The following is a 26,440-nucleotide window of genomic DNA, read 5'->3' as shown; positions in this document are numbered from 1 at the left end:
AGAAATACAAACATCAATATAACTTTATTAGTAAAATACTGAAATTCTTTACATTGTCTTCAAAAGACTTCAAATTTTTACCTTCAAGCTTGGTGTTTGGGTCTGATCAACTGTAAATCTCATTAGAATATTAAACTGAAGATCATTTGGAAAAGATTCTCTGAAATAAGAACAAAGCAAAAACAAAACAAAAATTAAGTCAGTAAGTAACTATTTAACCAAACTTAACAACAGAAAATTATGCTTAATACCCAAACATGTCACTCAAAAAGCATGCATGAAGCAGTATCTGTATGTGGTATAGTCTATGTGGTAGAGTATACAACAAAAGCTATTCCCAGAAGAATCTGAACATTTGAATTTATACCCTGAAGGGAGCTAAAAAAGCAACACTATAGTAGATAATGGTCTATCCTGCCTCAACTATAGATTTAATCAGAAAAATGTATTCAGTAAAAAGTTCAACATTATCAGAGATGTTTCCCCACACCTAATGTCTGAATTCTAGACTCACCTCAACTTAGTAAATGGATATTTGAAATAAGTCACTTCAACAATCTACACAAGAAAGTAGAAATATATCATTGGTTCAAAATCTTCTGAAAAAAGATTCTGAATATTTAAATACATAATAAAACATTCTTTTGAAACTTAGGAAATATTTTATTTTTACATTAGATTGACTAAAATCCTCAACTCTACTTTGCAGATCTATTTTAATTAAGATAAAATACCATCTTAAATTACTCAACCAGTGTTAATGAAATTTTTATGAAAGAAATGCAGTGCTTGATCTAAGGACCAAGGCAGCATTAAATATACCATGTGAATGCCAGCATTAACAATTTTCAAATGGAGTGCATGCAGTCTAAATGGTTTGAAAGGACTCAGAAATAGGAACTTTTAACAGAGAAACTAAATATTCCTGACTACTATCAGGTAAACTTGAAATACATGAAGAAAATATTACCTCGTAACATCAAGGGCTTTCTGAACTTTTGCCTGAACAGACCCAAGTAAATCAGCACCCATTTTTTTTAGTAGTTGTGTCAGCAGTACAAACAACCAATCTTGAAGATCGTCTTTGTGGACTTGTATGAAGTCCACCAGTGTCTCCAAAAACATGCTGAACACCTACAGTTGATAAACAGGGGAGGGAGGGAGAAAAGGGAGAAATATTGACCTCTATGATCAATTCAAAACTGAAATAGAAAGGAAAACAGGAGTCAGAGGCACAGCGATTGGCAGCCAAGCGGAAAAACAATCTCTCTTGCTTTTCATTGGACTCTGTGATACAAGAGTACGTCTGAACTGTTATCCGACTTCTGCCGAAGTTCGACAATTAGCTATTCCATGCAGCATCACTTGGTAAAGAAACTTTGGCCATAATGGCTGGCACACCTAATGTTGTCAATGATGTCATAGCTTAAACTGGTAAAACTGAAATCCATTTTATTTGAAATTTAGGGCAAGGAACTACCCATAGTCTCACCAGCCCTCAGCAATTTAAAAGAATGGCACTGAGTTAATCAGAGAATGGCTATGCTGACAGCTACTTTAAAGTATAAGACCATTCTGACATAATGGGCTAATTAGAGACTCCTCAGATTTCTCAAAATGTCAGTTGTCACAAATTTTTTGGTGTGAGGCATATTATTTACAAAACTGCTCCCAAAGTAATTTTAAATGATTTGGGGTAACTATAACCATACCTAAAATAAATTCAGGATACAAATCTACATCTAAGTTTTAATGATTTCTAAAAAGTCCTACATGGCATGCTATTAGTCTCCATTTCTGTTGATGGGTTTTATTTGGTTCCAATATGCATTAAGTCTATATCTCTTTTCAAGAAATTCAACACCATAGTGTATTTCTAGGTAAAGAGGAAAAAACTCAAGACAGTGTCAGACATGTTGTATTATGAGACAGTTTATAATCACAATAAATTACAAAAACTATGGTTTTAAAAAAGTTAATCTCAAAGTAACTATGCTAATTTAAAAACTGAGTTTTGCTCTCAATATATATTTTGTCTTGAATTTCCTTTATACAGTTATACACAAACTCCTGTTTTTTTTCTCTTATGTTAGAAATGAAGGATTTTGTCTATCAGAATTATAAGTAAGCTTTAACATTTGAATCTGAGTTAGAAAAAATACACTTTAGCTATTTACTCAAGATGCTCTATATCTGTAAAAACAGCAGCTATAACTACTTTAAATTTTCTAGTACTCTCTGACCCCCAGGCAGTATCTGCTTCAACACTGTTCTTGTTTACAATGCAGACTCATTAACTTCCGTCCCACACCCTCAACCACACCCAAAAAACTTTGGTTTCTCCGATTCAAAACTTGGTCCACTGTCAGGGCCCAGAACACTGCTGATGAAGTTCACTAGGCCTACTCTATGACAAATGCATGTATCTAATCTAGAACTCACTCTTACCGGCACCTGGCAAATTTGTCCAGTGGTGTGCTGGAGTCAGTTAGTACCAGCCTAGAAAGCCAAATGTTAAATATTCAGGAATTTTGTGAGTTTGCTGGTAGCTTGAAATCAGTCCTGGTAGGAGTATTTACACCTCTGAAATTACAGCAAATTTACAAATCAGGGCCTCCTGCCCCTCCCCCAAGCCTGGATTACCAGTACACCACTCTGGTTCACTCCTCGTTTCAACTCTTGCCTACTTTCCTGAAGACTGCAATTTTAAGCTTACACAACAGTCATGCATCACTTTGACAGGGATACAGTCTGAGAAATGCATCGTCATGCGATTTCATTATTGTGTGAACATCAGAACGTACTTACACAAACCTAGATGGTGTAGCCTACTCCACACCTAGGCTATTCTGTACTAATCTTAGGTCCCACTGTCGTATATGCTGTCTGTTGCTGACCGAAATGTTGTTATGTGGCGCATCACTGTATACCAAAATCCATTCTGAAAATCATAGACATTAGAATGCCTAAGTCAACTCTCCCATTTATCTGGTTCTCAGGAAGCTGAGAATCAGAAAATTAAGTGACTTGCTCAAGGTTTCCACAGCTAATTAATGGCTGGGCCAGGACTTAGAGGTAAGTCTCCTGGTTTTTCAGTTATGTTCCATCCATTCTATTACTACATAACTTCATCTACTGTACTGTCATTCAACATAAAATCCTCCATTGACTTTTCCCTCACTTGATTTCCCCTACAGCTATCCTTCTAATAATTGTTTCTCTAAGGACTAATCATAGAAAGTACTAGTTTTTCATTAGCTTAGTATACTTCGCTATTCTGTAGCTTGACACTGCTTTCCTCCTCTTATTTCCCTTCTTTCTTTCATTCTAGTTGCCAAGCATTTTCCTTTTGCATCCTAAATCTGGGGTGATTTCAAGCCAGTCTTCACCCTGATTCTCTTTTCACGGGAAGTGTGACCTCCTTGACAAGGCCTCTCTGATCTAACCTCTAGAATAGCTCTCTTGGCCTTCCCCAAATCTGTCAATCACACCATCATTGTAGGCACCAGCCCTTTCTGACCTCAAGTCTGGATTTCTCTAGTAGTCTGACTTTAGTCTTTATATTTGCTGTTATACCAGGCCTCAGAAAAACATTTCCGTAACAGGCCGTACAGTAAATATTCCAGGCTTTGCAGACCACATGGTGTCTGTTATTCAACTATTCAACTCTGCCAATGTAGCAGAGCCACAGACAATATGCAAACAAGTGAGCACGGCTGTGTTCCAATATAACTTTATTTACAAAACAGGTAGCAGGGCAACTCATGCTTCTTTCTCACCATCAGATTATCATATCACTCTTGATAGAAACAAATCCTTTAATGTCCCTTCACAGTCTGCAGAATAATGTCTCAAATGCTTAGACCAGGTTCTAACTCTCCAAACTCATCTTGGACTATGTGACAACATGAACTCTTTGTCCCTGAACACATCTTACACACATTCCTGATCTACCATACTCCTCACTCCCTCTCTTTATACACAGTATGTGATTCCCTACAAAGTACCACTCAAGTCCCAGCCAAGAAGCTTCTCGGACTACTTTAGATAATAGTCACTGATCTTCTTTACTTGAAATTTATAGTGGGACTAACTTTATGATGCTATTTAATTTTTTTTCTGTATTTATATTATCTTCCCACCTGGAACATACATTTGAGAATAGAGACTAAATTTTTATACAGTTTTGAATCACCAATTAGAACCAAGCTCAAAGTTATCAGAGGCTGAGGACCAAATATAAAGTTGTTCGATGAATGTGTAGGAGAAGTTTCTTAAAGAGTAAGGATTTTCTCAAGTGAAACTTACCCGGCAATTGGTAGCTAACCCCTTTTTCTCAAGGCAAGGCAAGATGTGTAAGACTTTCCCTTCATCCCAGTGAAGATGAACTTTTCTTGCCTATAAACTTTTGGACATCTTTCACTTCGCTGGACTTAAGCTAGTCATTCCCAGGAGGCCCCTTCTTCTCATGCTGACATATCTAAAGTTTATGTCCTTTCAAGATCTGAACTGCTATTTCCTTCAAGAAGACTTCTCTGAGTCTCCTAAGTAGAAATTTCTTTTAATTAGATATAATATATGAATGAATAAACATGTAGAGACATTATTTATAGTACTCTACATATAGAACTGTACTATTATTTTTCAAAATACTTATATCCTATCAATGGTATTTACTAAATGAAAAAATATATATCTACCTGAAATATATATTGGAAATTTCACATAAAATTTCTTACTTGATTGCCCTATCACAAAGAGTTCACTGTCAGATATGGACTATCTCCCATTTCCCTATCTATGACTAAAGAAGAAAGTGGAAAGTGGATATGCTAATACAATACTAGGGCTAAACATCTGATTTCAGAAGAGTAAACTGAGAATCACTGTTCTGTAAACTGCTCTGTTTGCTTTTAAGAAATAACATTAATAGAATATTAGAAATTATATATGGGGAGATTAAGACTAAATTATTTTTAAATAATTTTGAAACTTAGGAATTCATTTTTTAATAATTCAATGGAACCGACCTGCAATGGAATCAATTTATAATCCTACATATCTCACAACGCTAACTTACTGGGAAAGCATTATAATATTCAAGCTATTACAAGCGAGGCAGCCTTTTCTTAACCTTGCTTATATCTTAGGTGTGCCAGTCATCAAATATAGAACAGAAGAATATAATCAAATTAGATTAATTAGTAGATTAAAAAGCACATCTCCAAACAGAATGACAGTTTGCATAACTGCAAATAGCATTTCGTGGATTGCAAAGGGTCCAACACTGCATGAACTCTTTGGGAGAGAAAATAGAGAAAAAGGGTTAATTTCACAGTCATGCAGTAAAGTTAGGTTTCCAACAAATATTGAACCAACTTACTCTCTATTGAGAGTTCCAACACAGGGGACAGCATGCAAAAAGAAAAAAAGAAAAAAAAGAAAAACACACAAATTAGTCGCCATCAATGCAAAGTTCCTGTATGGAAGAAAAACACTTAGAAAATAAAAGTGACAAATGTTTTGAAAAGTTTATGATAAACTCAAAATAGTTTTCAAAACAAGAGTTAAATGAATAGTATGGGAGAAGAACATGTGATTTTCCTGTGCTGTCTCTTACCTCCTTGCCAAAGAAATTTTAAAACAAAAAGCAAAAAAAAACTCCCTTCTTTTCCAGACCCTACTATCCTCGAGGCTTAACTTGTGGAAAGAAAAAACTAGGGGGGAGAGGGGAGGGGGAAGAGGAGGAGTAGCTACCATTTTAATAATATCAGGATATAATACAAAAACTCAAATCAAACCCTGACGCTTTAAACTCAGCACAGAATGGTGACATACCCAGTTTATTCCTTTTTGTGGGGGGGGGGGGGAGGGGGGGCGGGGGGTGCTGAGGAAGATTAGCCCTGAGCTAACATCTGTACCAATCTTCTTCCATTTTATATGTGGGTCGGTGCCATAGCATGGCTGACAAATGGTGTAGGTCTGCACCCAGGATGTGAACCCATGAACTCGTGCCTCTGAAGCGCAGCATGCCAAACTTAACCACTATGCCATGGGGCCGGCCCCATCCAGTTTCTTCTTAATGAATTCCATTATTGGCAGAGCCTACGACAATCACCAAACAAAAGCTAAACAAAAACAAATTAACAAAAGCCTCCCCATTATACTGTCTTCATAGAACTAACTAAATAACCAAAAACCAAACCAAATAAACAAAATCAGATGGGTCAATAAGAATTGCATGTTGTTACAAAATCCAAGGGAGAAAAACCATAAAGTTACCTTCCTTACAATTCTGGGGAGGACTATGGCTGGTTCTCCACAGCTATTAAAGGAGGCCAAACATTTGTGGTTGGTTCAGTTCTTTACTAACATCAAACTCAGCTTTCCTATTTGAGCTGCAAGGGACTCTTTAAAAAAGTGTTTCACTTTATTACTGTATAAATCCTAGCACCCAGCTAACCTGCACTATTGTCCTAACAAAAAATCAAAAACTTAACTTTAAGAAATAATCCAGCCTTGTTCTTATACCTTCCAGTTAAGGAAGAATTATAGATTATTCTATATTGAATATAGATGCTTTAAAACTCTATTTCTTAAAGTTGTATATATTATTAATTAAAATATCATTTAATAAAAGAGGCCCATGCAGACCACAACTGTCTTATCCTTTGGCTTATATTGCCAACAAAAAATATCAACAGCTAATACTTAAGAATTCACAGAAATTTTTGCATTAAAACCAAGTGTAAAGTAAAACTAAAGTATAAACCAAGTCCTACAGCTGTAATTAGTGGTAGCAATATCAGTATAAAATAGTAGGTATCTACATGTTCAATTTGAAAGTTATAAACTTTAAAAAATTTCAGTAAACAAACTGTTTACCAAGAGTATTTTAATCTTTGTCTTTAATGGGGTATGGCATTCTTGGATAAAATAATTATACCTTGAGATAGAGGATAATCTTTAAAAATTATTGTTTTAAAGTATAAACAATTTATAATCTTTTTTTTTTTTTTTGGTGAGGAAGATTAGTCCTGAGCTAACACCTGTGCTCATCTTCCTCCATTATTTATGTGGGACACCACCACAGCATGGCTTGATGAGTGGTGTGTAGGTCTGTGCCCAGGAGCTGAACCTGCAAACCCCAGGCTGCCAAAGTGGAGCATGTGAACTTAACCACTACGCCACTGGGCCAGCCCCAGCAATTTATAATCTTTAGCTGGATTTTAGTTTATGTATCAAGTGGGATTTTAATATCTTTAAGTAGTGTCACAAGTAATGAAGATATTGAAAACAGAAAAAAATGAGGAGGAAATGATATGAATAACAATAAAGTGAAGACCACAAAAAAAGAGTAAAGTGAAATTCATTAATATTTTTCTTTGAATTTCCCTTCCATATCTCTCTCTCATTAAATTCTCATGTAGACACCTGTTGTCCTAAAGGAAGATACCTGATAAAAGTTTCACCATTGTCAAATACATTGCTGAAAACAGAAATAAATGAATACATTTTACAACAAACCAAAATTTCACAGTACACCTGTAGATTATGTATAAGTACTTAATGAAATATATTTTAATGAACATTAAAAATTGAACAATATTCTGAAAATTTTTATGGACTAATTCAGTATACAAAATGCTGCTTCTATATTACCATACTATATTGCTTTTGTGTTATTTAATGGCAATTCTTTTCTACAAAATTGCTCTGTAAGGTAAGAATATATTTACATTATTGTTGTAATAATCACAGAAGAAAACTGAACAAAAACTTAGATTTTTTTCAACTTAGTCCAATTATTTGCTTTACAAATAGTAAAATGTTTTTAGTAATACAAATACAGTCACCCTAATTACATAAGAGTTGTGCTTGTTACTATATCCTTCAGTTTACAGTCTTAGATGATCTCTCTTTAGAGAAGCTTAAATTTTACAAGACAGCAATTTCTAAATTATGTACAATAGCAAACACAATTTCAATTTTGTTTCAAAAGATTATTACCCTTTTTTGGGCAATAATAAAACAAAAGTGGCTTACAGTTTTTGCTATTATTTCATTTCTTATTTTGGCAATATACAAATGACACCCTATGGGAGAGAAAACAAATCTTAAATACTTAAACATACCTTGCCATGAGGATCAGCAAACATTCTTGTGAAAATTTCACATAATCTTTTCAGTTCAACTCGACTGTCAAAATAATAAAGTGGCTAATTAATATCCTGCTGGAGGAGGAAGTCATTTAAAAGTAATCCTACATACAATTTGGCTTCTTTTTTTTTTTTTTTTTTTTTTTTTTATTAATGTTATGATAGATTACAACCTTGTGAGATTTCAGTTGTACATTTTTGTTAGTCATGTACAATTTGGCTTCTTAAAAAAAAAAAGCTAAAAAACTCAGCTCTCAAAATCAAGAAATTTGTGGGATTACTAGTCAGGGCCAAATACAAATTTATCAAATGTAACAATAATTCTGTTGCAACCCACACTATTTTATAGGTTGAAAGTTCTATGAAAAGAAATACAATCGTATTTCATTAACGTAGCATGACAGAGGAAACTGTACAAATGACATTCCCAGCATATGAATCTTACCCTTTTAAATGCTAAGATGTTTTCTTAAAATCTGCCACCTGACGGCTAAAATCTTTCTAAACTATGACTACTCTCTTGTCATTTAAAATGACATAGTGAAGCTAATATTAACCCAGTCTTGATGGGGTTGGGAAAAATATTATGATGATTTATTGCAGTGATTAACGAAGTGTAATACGCAAACGTTAAAATATATTAGGCAGCACAGAGATAAACATTTATTTTAAATTACATATTTCTAACACTTCCTAAAATTAACATACAGCTAGTAAATCAAACCCGGATTTCAGGTATCAAGTCAGGAAATAGCTCTCTATTTTCTGTCATACTCAAACTTATGAATTATCTGAAACTACGTTCTTAAAGGGGTAGACTATAGAGGTTTAAAACATTACACAGATAAAGAATTTAGGGGAAAAAAGCAAGCAAAAGCCATTAGGAAAGGAAACCAAACCAAACCAAACCTGAAAGACTTAAAAAAAACCAAGATGAACTTTGGTCCTTGGAGACATTCACTCCAATTCCATTTCATATTACACTAAGATTCACATATTAGATGAACATTAAGAATATATCTTCATTTTTGAGTGAGCATAAATATTCTTTGTTCTCACTGGAAAACTTATCAGGAACGCATTTTAATAAACCAGTCAGCTTTAATATTATGTGCATTTTTAAATTTTAATTTAAAAAATTAATAACATTTTTCATTGAGCTTCTATTTGTGAATAAAAGTTTCCTTTTAAAATGTTTCTTTAAATAGAGCTAGTGAATTAAAAAACTTTTAGTAAGGACAGTATAGATGATTCTAAAGGACTGCTTTAGGAAGTCCTAAACTTGGAAAAATATTTTGATGCTACCTTCTGAATTCAGGATAAGTCTGTTCCCATACCAGTATCTCTAAAGTGTTATGGAAACAAAGTCAAGTCAAAAAGTGCTAACCTGACAGGGCAATTATTTTAAGACAATACACTTACCTTAGCGTTCTCTGATTTTTTAGTAAGTTCTGCAGACCGAGGAGGCCTTCCTTCCTTTCTGACCAGTTGGAACTAGCACATCTATTGAGGACTTCTGCCACATCTTCTGTCTGTCTCATATATGTAGGAATACTACCATTTCGAGAACTATAGGAGCGTTCTGAACAAGCACTAGATGCATCACTGTTGGCATCATCATCTGAATGCATTCCATATGATTCATATCTCCTTCGAGCTGGTTTTTTCTGTTATACATAAAGACTCTCATTAGTGGTAGCTAAAAGAATATACTGGTATTTCACAATTTCTACTGACCACAAAAGGACTGGTTTTTGTTTTAAAATCATTGCAAAGCATGCTGCTAATCATTGTAATAAAAAATGTCAATATTTAGTTTTTCTTTAGAAAATATGTTTTAGAAGTTAGTAGAAGATGAAATATTCTTTAACTATGGGAAGTGGTAGAAGCAGAATAAGACTGCATGGAAGGTCAGATATGTGAAGCGAAAAGAGCTCCAAAATGTGGGGTTTTTCCTTTTCATGGAAAACCAAGAAGAACTACTAGAGCATAAACGAACAGAAATTGTCCTGGAAATTTGAGCGAGAAGAAGAAAATACTACCTTTTTAGGGATGAGAATGGATCAGAAAATGGACAATGGATCAGAAAAACACGTTCTTCTCCTTTTAAAGTACTTTTTTCCCCCTGTCTTTCTACCTTCTCTTTCCTTTATTCTCCTTTTAGTTCTGCTATCACTTCTCTTGCTACTCTTTCTTCCCTTGTACCTAACTCTCATGTCTCCTAAAGAAGTAAATACAGACGATGAATGGTGAGAACCTGTTTGGCTTACTATTATTAAGAGGCAAGCTCCTTGAAAGTCCTCCACATTTTTCCCAATGTGTCTATACATTCTATTTCAATAAACATGAGAAAACATATTTAGATTCCTTTGATTTCTTTATATCGGAAGCTTATTATTTAATAAATGTAACTGCTAATTATACCTTGTATATTAAAAGTGAAATGAGAGCGAGTAAATAGCTAATTTGAGATTTCCTTACAAGTACTGGAAACAAACCTTTATGTAACGTGATATCTGAATTTAGGCTGGTGAAAAACATTTCTATGAAATATGTTAAGCACAATAATTTAAAACAGTTCCAGGTGGCTATAAATTCTCCAAAGTCTAAAATCTAAAAGAAATGTAACTTGAACTTAATTCAAAATAGTTTTATAATGAAGTTTCTATCAGTAAATGCCTCATACTGATTTAGAGACATCAACTTAATTTAGAATGGCAGTAATGTGCTGGGCTTCAGGATCAGTTCTGTTACAGGCAGCAGTGTGATGACATCATCTCCTTTGCAAGCAGCAGTCAGACTTAAAGGATGAGAACCCCCCCATAGGACCCTCTATTCAAGTAGTTTCTCTCCAATGATAATCACATTTATAGAAAAATGGATTTATGTTTAAGAATTTTATTACTTCTATATGAATTTTTTATAGAAGACTATCACCTTGTTAAACTGATGAAGCAAAGAAAAAAAAGTTATGGTATCATAAGATGTCAGAAAATAGCAATGTCTATACCTTAGTCCGTATGTCTCCTAAGAGCTGAGAGCAGTAAATTTTTGAAGAGAAAAATTGAAAATAATGAAGAACATTTTGCTAAATGGCACAGTGAAGTAGGCATTAACAATGCCCATAACCACAAACATTAAGTTTTTAAATATATAGACACAAAAGAACTGCTTATTAGCAGACTATATCTTTAATCTTGCCAATATCCTTTAATCCAAAGAGATATATTTAAGCTACAAAAATATTCCATAACCAATTTTCCCAAAGAAACTCAAGTCTTCTTCCTATCTGGATCCTTCTGTTGTTTCCAAAGTTAATTTTATTTCTATTATTTTCCCTAGGTCCAAATTAGGCTTAATAGTTGGAAAGTCTTTTCCTAAAACTTGACAGTTACAGCTGGAATATCTATGCCATACAAACAATGGAAGTAAACAGAATAAAATTATTGGGATTCAGTGTTTAGTCCTGGTAGTTAAATATTCCTCATATAATTCAAACACAATCTTAGTATGGTAAGTAATAGTTCAAGAATAACTCACTCAATTCATAAAATTTATGTGAGCAGAATTTAACAGGTAAATCATCCATTTAAAAAGAAACCAGAAAACATAATTTGAGAAATACATGGATGAGGAATAGCAAATTTAAAACATCTGAATGATTTAACATCAGTAGAACAAGATGTGATCAATATATCCCATGCCCCAAAGAACAAAGTTCCTACTTAGTTATATTAACTTATTAAAAAAAATAATCAAATGACTGAGGTAAAGGGAAAAATTCAGCACGTATAGACTATTAGAGTAGAACTACACATTGATTTCATTTTAATATATTATAGCTATGACCAACAAATATTTTTTAAAAGTTGTTTTTCAAAGCTATGTGGGAAAAATTGTATTATGTCAACACTGGTTAAGATGTGATCTACAGTTTTAAGAGGCATAATGTTTGTTTTCATTTTAAAACAAAGATGAGTCCTTTTATAAGTTCTAGGTAAGAAATTGAGTAAATGCTTCTCAAACAGAGGATTAATACCATAATTTGAAAGAGGAAGTGTCATACTGAATTGACCTGGAAAACCGGCAAAAGCTAAATATAGTCATTACTTCAAATGAAACTTCATAATTTTAAGTGAGGAAAACAACAGTGATATATGCACAACACTCTTCTGACAAACTATCACAGATCTGTAACTATGTTTTTAAACCTGTTTAATGTGTCAAGCATAAAGATCAGGAAGATATCGTAATTATAATTTGTCTTGAAGTTGTTCTTTCTCTCAGCTCAGAAAATACAAATAAGTAAAAGATTAAACAAACTCCTACCCCAAACTAAAATAATCCCTGAATACTCAAGGTTAAGCTAGCCATGAAACGATATGCTTGCAGTGTACATATTTATACACTAACCTATCTACCCTTACTCTCAGTGTACTACAGTGCACTAGACACATCACCCTATCAAAGACATCAATATTTATATTCCTGACCTCCCATCAATTACTATTGGCCCTGGCTTAAAATCTGACCAATTAATGAAGATCAAGAATTAACTATGCTGCTCTGCTTTTTACATTGCCTACACTTGATCTTCCTAGATTTAATCCACAAGAATTTTCCCATCTCCTTTCCCACACTGGTGGACTGGCTTACTCATGCATTAATGTCATAATTGGAACATCTATAACGTAAGGAAACGGATAAGAGTACCAAGGCATCTGCTACCGCCTCCTCCACATCGGAACCTGTGTTCAGGACTCGCATGGCACTGACAGAAGATGATAGTCGGCTTGACTGGCTGATCCCATACCCTGGACCTAATTCATCAGAAGGAAAACAGCTTTGAGAGTCGTAAATGTTAACAGCATCAGGGTGGAAACTTTAAGATCCTTAAGGGGAGAAAAAAAAAACCAATGGGGCAAAGCATTTTAAAAGCAATACTGCATTTACTGGGTTTTAGTTTTTGGTCAAATAAAAGGGTAAAGGCTTAAAATTACTCACAATGTGTGGAAAATAAATTTAAAGAATAGTAGCTACAATACATTTATGATCAGAAGATAGAAGAATGGCTGGCTGACTAAGGGCTTGCAAGTCTATCGCCCTATAATTAATTCAGTTCTATCAGTCAGGCAAATCTCATCCACATGGCTGAGTCCAGAACAAAGATCGATCCTCAAACCAGTAACGATTAAGGAGCTCAATGAAGCCACACCAGGAATTTGCAAGGGAAAAACCCTCCAATTATTCTCTCTTCTCCTTCAAGATAGGTTGATTTCATTCTATAACTAAGACATATTTGATATTTGTTAAGCACTTACTGTGTGCCCGACATTCTGAGGTACGAAAAGACAAACCAGAGATGAATTCTCGCCCTCAACTACTTTCTATACCATCGTTTACAATTAAAACACTTCATCCACCATTTTGGTTTTTTTTTTTTAAAACATATATACAAAGATGAAGTACAGAACTGAGAACATAAAACAACTCTATATTTAAAAATAACATAACTTAGGTTACACAAAAGAAAAATGTCCATCTGCCAGGGAGAAAAACGCTCAAATAAGGTTGCTAAAGGAGAACAAGTTACTTGGGGGAAAACAAAAAAATCACAAATGATTTATTGTCCAACAAATTAAACGTAAATGAATCAATTTTAAAACAGATATTATTCAATGGAAACTGAAAAGGACAAAAACTTGAGATGAATGCACAGATGACAGTGAAAATGTACTCATCCTTCACCTGAGGCCCCATACACATCGGGGGCGTAGAGGGCACCAGTAGATCTGGAATGGTGTCTGGAGGCTGGAATAACAGGACCATACAAACCTCATCTATTACCACAGAAACAAGGAATAGTGGCAGCACTATAGTCAGGCAAGGAGAGTTAGTTAACACTGGTATTACTATTAATTGCTAAGGATCAGAATATTGCCAAATAGGGCAACTGAATATTAGCATTGCAACATTATCCTTGACACACAACAGATCTTACACCTAAGGGGACAGACATAAGCCCACAGGAGACAAAAAAGCAAGTATTCAAATGGAAGGAAATGTCAAAAGTACAAGTATGGAACGAAAAAATGAACATTGTAGTTTAAAAAAAAAAACCACTATGGTAACTAGTAACCAATAATAATCCTATCTTCTCTAACCCTGAACCCAGTGAGGCAGTTATAATTATTCCATTTTATAGATGGGTAAACTACAGCATAGAGAGAAGTTAATTTATTGATGAAAGCCACATACTAGTAAGTGATGCACCTCAGTATCTGAATTCTTTCAAGGACTTTGCTCTTAAACAATACACATACCATCTTCACATTGTTCAAAAGATAACATACCTCACTTATGTTAACATAAACATTTTCCATAATGGTTCATAGAATATAAGGTCTGCATACAGTAGAAGATTATTTAAATATCGAAGCACATTTGAACAGCAAAAAAAAGAATGTTAATAATTTAATCAAAAAACCTGGAAATGTGTGACGTATTTCCCTATATTTATATAATCTCTCTCTAAATTTAGCATATTTTAAATTTTAGATCTCAAAACCCCGATTTTCATAACACCATAAAGTCAATCTTTTACTTACATACAGAAACAAAAAAGCCAGGTAAAATTCATTTTAATATTTAATGAATATATTATTCATTTTCAAAGTTACTCTTCTTCAGATATATTAGAGCAGTTAAAACACTTTTATTACATGAATCACTCTTTCCTTTGCCACAAAGAAATGAATGAGAAAATAATCAAAAAGATTGAGAAAAAGGATTAAGAGAATGCTGCATAGATGTTTCATCAGACCCTGAAAGGTGATTGGTATCATTAGTAAAACACACTAATATACAGTTAGTTTTAATTTTACCCATTACACATAATATATAAAATGGTGAGAAAGAGTTGAACCAACATGGAAATGCCTAATGGATGAAAATCTTTGAAAAACTTTATGGAATCAACAGTTATCTGCAGCTGAAAATAGCAGGTAAGAAGCACCACTTACATGCTTGTAATAATATAAGCCTTTAAATCTTGGTTCCAGAAATAAATGGAAACTAAGGGTCCATGTTCCAGAGAAGTTCAGCTTTGCTCAGCGCTTATTTATTTCCGATGCTTTAGGGCTCTCACACTGGCCCTGTCTACAAGTGAATGGATGGCAAGGTATGGGACTCATCTGCTAAATGCCAATATTCAAGTCAGAGGGGACAAAAGGATTCACCAGATAAACAAATAAAAGGATATGAGAATGCAGGCAAAATATCGCGGAAAATGGGAATGGGGAGGATAACCTGATCTCTGGGAAAGCTATTCTTCATTCCTGTGTACCAAAGAGGGCCAATCTGCTACCTTTACTACACAGTATCCATATATAAATAAAAGGGCTATAAAAACGAATTCTTCTAACATTATATGATTAAAAGGTTTAATTATCTTTAACCCAAGTAGGATATTTCATTAGACTCAGGAAAGCTGCTTTCTTTAATAATAAAATTTAGATGATTTAAATTGTCAAATGGAGGTTTTGAGAGGAATCTAGAAAATTAATGGCTAGACAACATAACCTCTTTAAAAATAGACATAATAACAATGTTTATTTTTCAGATAATAGTTGGTTATAAATTTCCTCCAATCTCTAACTATTATACAGGTTTAAAAGGTGTAGAAACATTTTGGTTTCTTCTTTTTCTTTTTAAAGATTGGCACCTGAGCTAACAACTGTTACCAATCTTTTTTTTTTTTTTTTCCTGCCTTTTCTCTCCAAAGACCCCTGGTACATAGTTGTATATTTTAGTTGTGGGTCTTTCTAGTTGTGGCATATTGGATGCTGCCTCAGCGTGGCCTGATGAGTGGTGCCATGTCCACGCCCAGGATCCGAACTGGAGAAACCCTGGGCCACCGAAGTGGAGCAAGAGAACTTAACCACTCGGCCATGGGGCCAGCCCCTGGTTTCTTCTTGATGTCTCACATTTTCTAATAATTCCACAGTATTAGCATTATACAAATGCAGGTATAATACCACTAAAAAAAATCTAAGATCATTGTTACTAAAGCATAATGAACTATTTCTAGGTAAGCAATTAGAGCTTCAGAGGGAAGGGGAGGGGGAGGAGGAGGAAGAGGAGTAGTGGTAATAGTGGTGGCAGTGACAATGACCATGATAATCAAGTGCTCACTGTGTACCAAGCACTGTTCTGAGGGACTTTTTCATGTATTCACTCATTTATAGCATCTGCAAAACAATCCTAGAAAGCACATGCTATTATTATCTTAGTTTTACAGATGAGGATACCCAGGCATAGAAAAGTTATAGAGCTGGGGTAGGCCATCCGACCCTAGAACACAAGCTCTTAAACTACCACACACCCACTCTACTTCCTTCAATTCTTCAAGGGGGCATGCTTATTTTATATAAAGGCAGGACTTATTTCATTTTTTAAACATATATATATATGAGGATGTACCATGTACGTATGTGCATGTGCATACACACATACACAGACACTCGACAGACTAAGACTACTGTATATGAACTAAAAATATCTCTGGCGAAGTATAGAAAGGGAAACTCTTTGGTACCTGGAACTGGAACATAAACAACAAGGGTTGAGGATATCCCTGTCTGTGTTCCTAGCTCAATGGGTTTTCTAGATCAGTCTAATGATATATTTGACCCAAATGCCCCACAGAAGAAGAAATTAATCTCTAGAAATTCTACACTAACATGTCTATTGAAGAAAACAATAATTCTAATAGATGATGAGAACTATGTTTTACTTAAGTGTCACAAAGTCTGAAGAGGAACTACCTAAGTATTGTAGTAATCTACATTTTATGGAATTAAAAGGAAAAATCTGACATGGCTATAGGTATGTACAAATAAAGTGCTAGTTAAAATGCTGAAGGACCATGCAAAAATTCTAAAGATTTTCAATGTTAAAAATTCTGCCTCTCCAATTATTCTAAAATACTAGAGGTTAAGAAAAAGATCATTTAATATTTTATAATTGAGGTAAATAAAGTATTATAGTAAAGTTCATAGTACAATCTCTATAATCAGGGACAGACAGGTTTTACAGCAGTGACATAACATGAATTAGCTAATAAATGGGAAAAAAACTATAAAATACTATAAAAATGTTAATCTCTCTCATTTTACATTTCTATGGATCTGCTGTAATTTCTCTTTCATTTCTAATTTTATTTATCTGAGCCTTCTCTCTTTTTTTCTTAGTATGCCTGGCTAAGGGTTTGTCAATTTTGTTTATCTTCTAAAGAACCAGTTCTTTGTTTCATTGATCTTTCCTAGTGTTTTTTTGTTCCAATTATTTCTGCTCTAAATTTTATTTTTTCCCTCCTTCTGCTGGCTTTGGGCTTTGTTTGTTCTTCTTTTTCCTGTTCTGTTAGGTGTAGCTAAAGATTGCTGATTCGGGACTTTTCTCGTTTGTTAAGGTGGGCCTGTATTGCTATGCATTTCCCTCTTAGGACTGCTTTTGCTGTATCCAGTATGAGTTGGTATGGTGTATTTTCATTTTCATTTGTCTCCAGATATTTTTTGATTTCTCCTTTAATCTCTTCAATGATCCACTGGTTGTTCAATAGCATGTTGTTTAGTCTCTACATATTTGTCGTTTTCCCAGCTTTTTTATCGTACTTGATTTCTAGTTTCATAGCATTATGGTCAGAAAAGATGTTTGATATGATTTCAATCTTCTTAAATTTATTGAGGCTTGCCCTGTTTCCCAACACATGGTCTATCCTTGAGAATGTTCCATGTACACTTGAGAAGAAGGCGTATTCTGCTGTTTTTGGATGGAGTGTTCTATATATATCTATTAAGTCCCATCTGGTCTAGCTCTTCACTTAAATGCACCATTTCCTTGATTAACTTTCTGTCTGGATGATCTATCTACTGATGTAAATGGGGTGTTAAGGTACCCTACTATTATTGTGTGGTTGTTAATATCTCCTTTTAGGTTTGTTAATAGTTCCTTTACATACTTCGGTGCTCCTGCATTGGGTGCATAGTTATTTATAAGTGTTATGTCTTCTTGGTGGAGTGTCCCTTTTATCATTATGTGAAGTCCCTCTTTGTCTCTCATTATCTGTTTTATCTTGAAGTTTACTTTGTCTAATATAAGTACAGAAACACCTGCTTTCTTTTGTTTGCCATTAGCTTGGAGTATCATCTTCCATCCCTTTACTCTGAGCCTGTGTTTATCTTTAGAGCTGAGATATGTTTCCTGAAGGCAGCATATTGTTGGCTCTTGTTCTTTAATCCAGCCTGCCACTCTGTGTCTTTTGACTGGAGAATTCAACCCATTTACATTTAGAGTGATTATTGATATCTGAGGGCTTAATCTTGCCATTTTATCACTCATTTTCCAGTTCTTCTGCATTTCCCTTGTTTCTCATCCCACGTATTTCAGACAACCAATTCAGTCTGGTAGTTCTATATGATGGTTTTCTCAGCATTTATCATTTGTGTCTCTGTTCTGATTATTTGTTTAGTGGTTACTATGAGGTTTGTATAAAACAACCTCGTAGATGAGATAGTCAATTTTCTGATAGCCTCTTATTTTCTTAGACTAACTTGACTACATCCTTTTACTCTTCCCCTTCTAAGTTATTATTGGCACAACTTATCTGAACTTATGTTGCAAGTATGTGATTAAAATGGCGACATTAAATTTATTTTTGATGTTTTCCTTCCTGTTATCTTTAATGTTGTAATTAAGTGTTTGCTAACCTGTTCTGGTAGAGAGCTGCAATTTTCTGATTTTGTGTACCTATTTATCTCCTTGCTCAAGGCTTTGTAACCCCCCCTTTTTTTTCAGGTATGAGGGCCTTCTTGAGCATTTCTTATGTGTGTGTGTGTGGGGGGGGGGGGTCCTGTGGTGATGAACTCCCTTAGCTTTTGTTTATCTGGGGAAGTTTTTATTTCTCCATCATATCTGAAGGATATTTTTGCTAGAGTATTCTTGGCTGAAAGTTTTTGTCTTTCAGAATTTTGCATATTTCATTCCACTCTCTCCTAAATTGTAAGGTTTCTGCTGAGAAACCTGCTGAAAGCCTGACAGGGTTGCTTTCTAAGTTATTTTCTTCTGCCTTGTTGCCCTTAGCATTTTTTCTTTGTTACTGACTTTTGCCAGCTTTACTATGATATGCCTTTGAGAAGATCCTTTTACAGTGATATAGTTAGGAGTTCTATTAGCTTCTTTCACTTATATCTCCAGCTCCTTCCCCAGGTTTAGGAAGTTCTCAGCTATCATTTCTTTGAACAAGCTTTCTGCTCCATTCTCCCTCTCTCCTCCCTCTTGAATACCTATAATCCTTATGTTGCATTTCCTAATTGAGTCAGGTATTTCTTGGAGAATTTCTCCATTTCCTTTTAGTCTTAGTTCTCTCTCCTCCACCTGAAGTGTGTCTATGTTTCTATCCTCCGGACTGCTAATTCTCTCCTCCATAATATAAGCTCTGTTATTTAGGGAGTCCACATTTTGCTTTACTCATCCATTGTGTTTTTAATCCCTAACATGTATGATTGGTTTTTCTTTATAGTTGTCAATCTCTTTTGTGAAGAATTCCCTCTGTTCATTAATCTTGTTCTGATTTCCTTGAACTGTCTATGTGTATCTTCTTGCAACTCATTGAGTTTTTTTATGATAGCTATTTTGGATTCGCTGCCACTTAGATTATAAATTTCTGTGCTTTCAGGATTGATTTCTGGGTGCTTGTCATTTTCCTTCTGGTCTGGAGTATTAATATATTTCTTCATATTGTCTGATGGTATGGATTTGTGCCTCCTCATAGTGATAGTATCTGGTTGCAGCTTCCACCTGCCGCCACTGAGTGGGGGTCAAGAGCTACGTATTCTGAGCCCACTGTGGCTCAATCATTCTCAGCTGCTGCTTTTCTATCATATGTGCGGACACTCTGGCTGACTGGCTGAGCTGGAGTGCTGGGTGGGGGGAGGGGTGCTCTCTTTCACCTGCACGATCCAGGAGGCTTTCTTGCTCTGCCCTTGCTATCTGCTCTCCTGGTGTGATGGCTTGATGAAGACACCCCTGCAGCAGCTTAGCCACTTCTGTGTGGGGCTTCCCCATAGGCTGTGAGGAAACTTGGAGAGTGAAGGTGTTCCCATGGCGCACTGCGGCATCCCCCTCCTCTCAGAGCCTTGTGTGGTCTGGTGCCCTGGGTTGCTCCTGTCGGGGGAGGGAGAAGAGATCCTCTTACCTCCTACCACTTCCTCCAGGGGGTCCAGCACTTCCACCTTCAGCTGTATGGCTGCGTGGGTCTCTCAGATGTCTTTTGTGTTGTGTGAATGTCCTCTGTTGCTTTATGAGTGTCCTTTTCATTGTATCTTAAGAGGGAGAGTCTAAGGGAAGAGCTCACTCTGCCATCATGCTGATGTCACTCTATGTCTCTCACTTTAATAAGTTGTTCATACATTATTTTGTAGTACTCTTTCTAGTAAACTAAGTTAAATATCTAAGTTGAAATGTCAATATTTCTTCTGAAAGGACAAACGTATTTATTTTACCCAACTAAATAGTCCATATTTCACTTGAGAGTAAATATTTAAACATTTTTAAATTTTAGAGCCTTACTTGTTTAAAAAAACGTGAGTTTAATATTTTGTAGTTTAAATCTGTGTGATATTTACTTGATTAGGAAGACAATTTGTTGATACAACGTTTAACTTGCTCATTTAAGACAAGTAAATGTCAAAGGAATTTCCTCAAAATATAATTTTCTTCTGACTCTTTCCTCAAAAAGACCAAAAAGAAATAGGGGCAAAGCCACAGTCAGTAAAGAAGCTAAATCCAAGGTACTTGAAATTATCAGATGGTAATAACACAAGGGGAAAGCAATGCATCTCACACCTGCCCAAATACTTACCAAGGGGCTGAAAAGAGCGAACAGGACTTGTATCTCTGCTGCTCTCCCGACTGGCTTCCCGGCTGCACCCTTGACTCACACTTGGTCGAGGAATACGACTGCTTCGGGCTGGTAGGAAGCAACAGCAGCATAATAAGGGAGAAAACAGAAGGCAGAATTTGCATTTTTGACATTTTGGTTTATTTTTTTTCTTAAAAATTGATCGATAACAAGTTTTTATATAAAGTTGAGAAGAAATTACTCTTGATGAAGCATTACCAGGTAGACAGTTAAATTTCTTAGTTACAGATCTCTATTTTGAGATTAGAAGGGTCAAATAGTATTTTACTAAAATAGAGGCTGCAAATAAAAAGGAAACTAAAATATAAATGAATTATACTTTCAAGGTAAGATATCTAGTTTAATTTATAACCTACATTTTAATTGCCTTGAATTTTGCTTTCTTTAAGTGCCTAACTGAAGTCTTCAATGCTATCAAAGCCTGAAACACATAAGAAATAAAAGGTCTCAAGTCTCACATAGAAAATCTTACCCACTGAGAGCCTAGATGGACTAGCCTCTCTGCTACAGCCCTGGCTCCGTGGTATCTTGCTTCTCTTCTGTGCTGAGGCTGAATTGACCAGGACTCTTTGAACACCAGAGCTCACAGTAGAGAGGGCTGTCGTGGTCAGAACTCTTCCTGGAGACCCAGACCGGCTGCCAGCTGAACACCAAACACATATACAAATGTTAAGATATGAACTCCAAGAGAACTTGCTGAAAGGATAAAAATTCAAGAAACATATCTGAGAAAACTGTGATAGTATGGCAAGTTCTAAGTTCAAAGGAAATGGACTGAGGAAGATTTATTTATGATCATAACCTAGAAAAAAATGGTATACTATATACTAGGACTGAATGGTAAATCGCATAAAATATATTTTGAGTTTTTGCAGGTATAAGATGCTATGTTTAACAAGGACAACACTATTATGATTTTCATAACACAAATAGTATAAAATATTTCCATAGAAATAACTTATCTGACAATACATTTCATATGACTAAAGCTACATATTAAAAAGGAAAAAAATTAATGGTTCTATTACTGCTATTATTTTTTTTTAAGAATATAATAATGAAAATGTGCTTCATGTTAAAACAGTTTGCCTGCTGGATTGCCTATGAATGGATATAACAAAGTTATCTACCTTGCTACTGTGTACATTTAAAAATTTTTACAAAATTAAATTTTAAATGTTTACAAAATTGGGCCAGCTGAAAAAGAAGCTTGCGTTTTGCTATTTGCCTTCAAACAGGATCAAAAAGGGATCTTGGGTAGCCACGTCTGGGATGTGGCTGTAGAAGGGCTGAGGGTAGAACAGGACTAACAGGCAATGTCAAAGAAGTCACACCCTTTTCAAACTGGTGGTTTTCAGTCTTGCAAGGCAGAGGACATATGGTCAGGGAGACAGAGAGGGAGTTGGACAAAATCTCAGAGATTGGGGCAAGGGTTATAAAAAAGCTAAGAAATCTGGATTTTTTTGCTTTTTTTTTTTTCCTGCTTTATCTCCCCAAATCCCCCCGGTACATAGGTGTATATCTTAGTTGCAGGTCATTCTAGTTGTGGCATGTGGGACAACACCTCAACGTGGCCTGACGAGCAGTGCCATGTCTGTGCCTAGGATCCAAACTGGCGAAACCCTGGGCTGCCGCAGCACAGCGCGCGAACTTAACCACTTGGCCATGGGGTCAGCCCCTAACAAACCTGGTTTTAAACTAGAATTCCACAGGTTAACTTTTAAGGCGATGAGTTCCTTGTCAACCAAAACATTTTATGCATGCATTGAATGGGAAAATGAACTGGATAACTCCAAGATATAATGTAACTCTAGATTTTGACGGGTAGCATATAGAAAAATCAAACTTGCACTTAAATCTTCATGAAAGCAACTTTCTGCCTTTGGTGGCCACCAGTTCTCTCCTTTTTTTTTTGCTAAGGAAGATTCCTGGGAGCTAACATCCATTGCCAATCTTCCTTTTCATTTTCCTTTTTCATGTGAGCCAGTGCCACAGCACGGCTGCTAAGAGACAAGTGGTATGGTTCCATGTCCGCAAACTGAACCTGGGCCGCTGAAGTGGAGCATGTCGAATTTAACCACTAGGCCACCGAGGCTGGTCCAGGGCACTACTTCTCTTAACCAATAAGGCAGTCACTCCTCACCTTGTATAATCTTACCCAATCATGCTTTATTTTCACAGAACAAAGATGAAAGATTCAAATGTCAATAGGAACAGGAGGGGGTGTCAATGAGGAAGGAGGGCTGAGTGTGAGGCAGGGAGCAGTGACTTTTTAGTTCCAGCCAGCTCTGTCTTGAGGTAATACCGGCCAGGTTTTGGGATTTTTAAAAAAGTGAAAGCTTTGAAATTTCCTGATTTTTATCATGTTGTGTACACCAAGTAATACATGAATAGTCGCAGGCCGGATGTGGTTGATGGGCTGCTGATCTGTGACCCTTGCCATAGTTCTCTTGACATGGTCTCACTGAATACAATTTAAAAACTCACGATTAATTCCTAAACTTACCAGCACATAAAATGAAACTTATCTTCCATTGGCTATACCAATACTGTAAAACATAGTGTTTCTAATGAAATTAAAAATTCACTATTTATGTAGAAGGAATTCTAAATTATTATAGGGAAATTAATCAAGTCGACTTTAAAATGATGGCTCATTTGAACTGTTTCATGATGTTTCAGGTGAAGAATCTTCAAATCAGGTTTGTTTCAGTTATAACCTTAAGGATACTCACAAGGCACCTATTTTCTCCATGCAATGTCTAAACTAAACATACACACCAAAACACCCAAACACCCAACATGCCACAAACTCACAATGCAAGATAAGCAAATGGACTATTTTATGGGAACACTTGCAACAATATAAAAAGTATAAATAATGAACTGAACACATATGATATTCTCTTAAACTAATATAAATTTAGGAGGTGGAGGTGTTGATAGGAGACTGGAGAATTCCTTGAAATGTGGGTCTATTCAGCAGAGAGAAAACATGCAGTACAGAAGCAGAGTAACCACTTCACTTATTCTAGATTTATTGAATTTATCAAAATTATGCAAGCTCACTCTCTATATACTTAAATTCACCCATGCCCTCTCCTAGAAAATAAAATTGGCAGTAGTCATTTTGCTTTAATCATTACCCTCTCTTCTCTAATGCCTTCGATCCCTACCAACAATGTGATAATTCCAGTGCCTACGACTCATCTTGGAATTATTTATACTTAGAAGAAAATATCAAGGCTCTTTCCCCAGCAACGAACTACGAAGACTAATTATTTCTTCTAAGAAAACCATAGAGTTGATGAAAAAGGGCATAATATACCTAGAGAACAGCATGCCACTAGAAAATATTCTAATTTGCAAAACTTGAAATAGGATACCTAATTTCTGTTGCACTGTCTAATTTTCAAACTACTGTTCTATAGTTTTTACTAGATATTTTCAAGGCATTACTAAAGCTCCTTTGCTTTTGAATGTTTATACCAGTGGGATCAACTTGGATAATTTAAAAAAACTCAGGGTTTTGGTAATAAAATAAAGACAGGCCAAAGAAAAATCATAACTGGCAATTTTTGCCCCCCTATGGCTACAAAATGATGGACTTTCATATGTTAAGAATTTCTGCTGAATAGAACCCATTCTTGATAATGAAAATAGGTGATCAAACAATAGATGCACACATACAGTGTATAGATTCTTACCACCAATGGTATTAGCAGATTGTGATCCTGAACAAGTGTAAAGGCAGAATTAGGGTAAGGGTTATAATCCATGAAGAGGGAAGGAGCAGATTTAAAATGGATGGCAGATGGAAATAAGAAAGCTTTAGTCAGTTCTTAGAAAATAAAAATTCCTAAGGCAAAAAAAGCGAACTTTAAAAAAAATCCCAAAACCATAGATGTCTGTAACAAAAGCAGTACATTTAGTAGTTTTTACAGCTGATAAACTGAAATCAGACACTCATGTATAAAGCAGATGAAATGAAGTTGCAAAAGTAAACGTAAACTCTTCAGCTTTTCTTCTACTGATAGCCTGAAATCTAAATAATTAAATGTTTAAGTTTTTATTATTTAAACATTTAATTTAAAACTACAGGTAAGGGAGGACTACATCTTATAGCTGAAGAAAAGTTACATGAAAAAGCTACAAATTTTATCTTTCGTAGGATGCACAGGAAAAAAACAAACAGCAGGTGGGTGGGGTGAGGAGACAAAGTTTCTGACAGGCTGTACAATCATTTGTACGCAACCAGTCACTACCAACAACAAAAGAAGACACAATCCTTACATAAAATATAAATCTGAAAGTCTCTCCATTGGGTCTGCTTTCATTTATTTTGGTTAGCCATTAGAACACACCTGCTTTGATCCCAGAGATTTTTCTTTTTGCTAAATAGTGATAGAAAAATATGGAAAAACCATGCAATCCCTAAAGAATTACTTTACAACAAAGTGAAGATTGAGATCACAGCAATATTTCTGTGCAAATATGTTGTAAAGAAACTTGCATCAAATTATATGGGTCCACAATATCTTTTTTCAAAAGAATTTAGAATGGAATAAACAGTCATTTAAATAAATAATCAAGCAAATAAATAAAAACCTCTCCAATATGATTTAAACCTAAGCGATTTTACAGTGGTTAAAGTCTTCTGATCTTAAAATCCTACTAAGTCTAAAAAGCCTATCATTATGTTTTCACTCCAGGAGAGGATTTGAAGTACTGTGGATTGGGTTTCAAAGTGAAAAACCAAATGTAAAAAAATTATTCTGCATTCCACTGAAGTGATCAGTAGTTAAAATATACCTAAAAGGGAGGTCCTTAAGTAATATAGTCATACAGAAAGCACTCTGAATCTTTGCCCTCAGCTCAGTCTTAGTATTACTTTAGGAGAGAACTAAGTAGAATATCTTGCATAAAATTAAGTTTTATCCGTAAGATAATAGTATGGACAGTTTCTGGTTGCTATCTTGATTTTCTTTATCCTTTAAATTTCCTAACTTCACCATTACTTATTTCTTTGTTTCCTGAAGGTCAGAAGAATAACAAAATACAGAAGTACAAACAGGAGTATAAAATTCAGTTGATATTAGACTAAGACTACCAGAAGGATAATTTTATCAGCTACAATATATAGTGCTTACACTGGGCCCAGGCACTGTCTTAAGTGTATTAAATGTACTACATCATTTAATCCTCACAACAATCCTGTGAGATTATCCTCTCCATTTTACAGATGAATATACAGAAATATAGCAGCTTTAAATAATAACCCAGAAGAGCCATGATTCAAATC

The 26,440-nt window shown here is 35.1% G+C and overlaps 1 protein-coding gene across 50 annotated transcripts in view; it reads right to left on the bottom strand.

Annotated features, from left to right (window-relative positions):
* CLASP2 (cytoplasmic linker associated protein 2) overlaps positions 1 to 26,440 on the bottom strand; it is a 163,715-nt gene that overhangs the window by 31,111 nt on the left and 106,164 nt on the right. For 17 of the 50 annotated variants that reach the window (XM_070575816.1, XM_070575821.1, XM_070575819.1 and 14 more), the window contains 9 exons: positions 21,611 to 21,781; positions 21,079 to 21,186; positions 13,908 to 13,970; positions 12,873 to 12,979; positions 11,170 to 11,193; positions 9,582 to 9,826; positions 8,136 to 8,199; positions 971 to 1,134; positions 82 to 160 (listed from right to left, as the gene is read on the bottom strand). In XM_070575816.1, coding sequence (XP_070431917.1) covers positions 82 to 160; positions 971 to 1,134; positions 8,136 to 8,199; positions 9,582 to 9,826; positions 11,170 to 11,193; positions 12,873 to 12,979; positions 13,908 to 13,970; positions 21,079 to 21,186; positions 21,611 to 21,781 — 1,025 coding nt within the window. The remainder of the gene's footprint in view (positions 1 to 81; positions 161 to 970; positions 1,135 to 8,135; positions 8,200 to 9,581; positions 9,827 to 11,169; positions 11,194 to 12,872; positions 12,980 to 13,907; positions 13,971 to 21,078; positions 21,187 to 21,610; positions 21,782 to 26,440) is intronic. The other 33 variants (XM_070575827.1, XM_070575831.1, XM_070575867.1 and 30 more) reach the window with 3 other exon arrangements.

The sequence above is a fragment of the Equus przewalskii genome, chromosome 15 (assembly GCF_037783145.1).
Source record: "Equus przewalskii isolate Varuska chromosome 15, EquPr2, whole genome shotgun sequence".
NCBI classification, from domain to species: Eukaryota; Metazoa; Chordata; class Mammalia; order Perissodactyla; family Equidae; genus Equus; species Equus przewalskii.
This window is presented reverse-complemented; position numbering and strand designations above follow the sequence as displayed.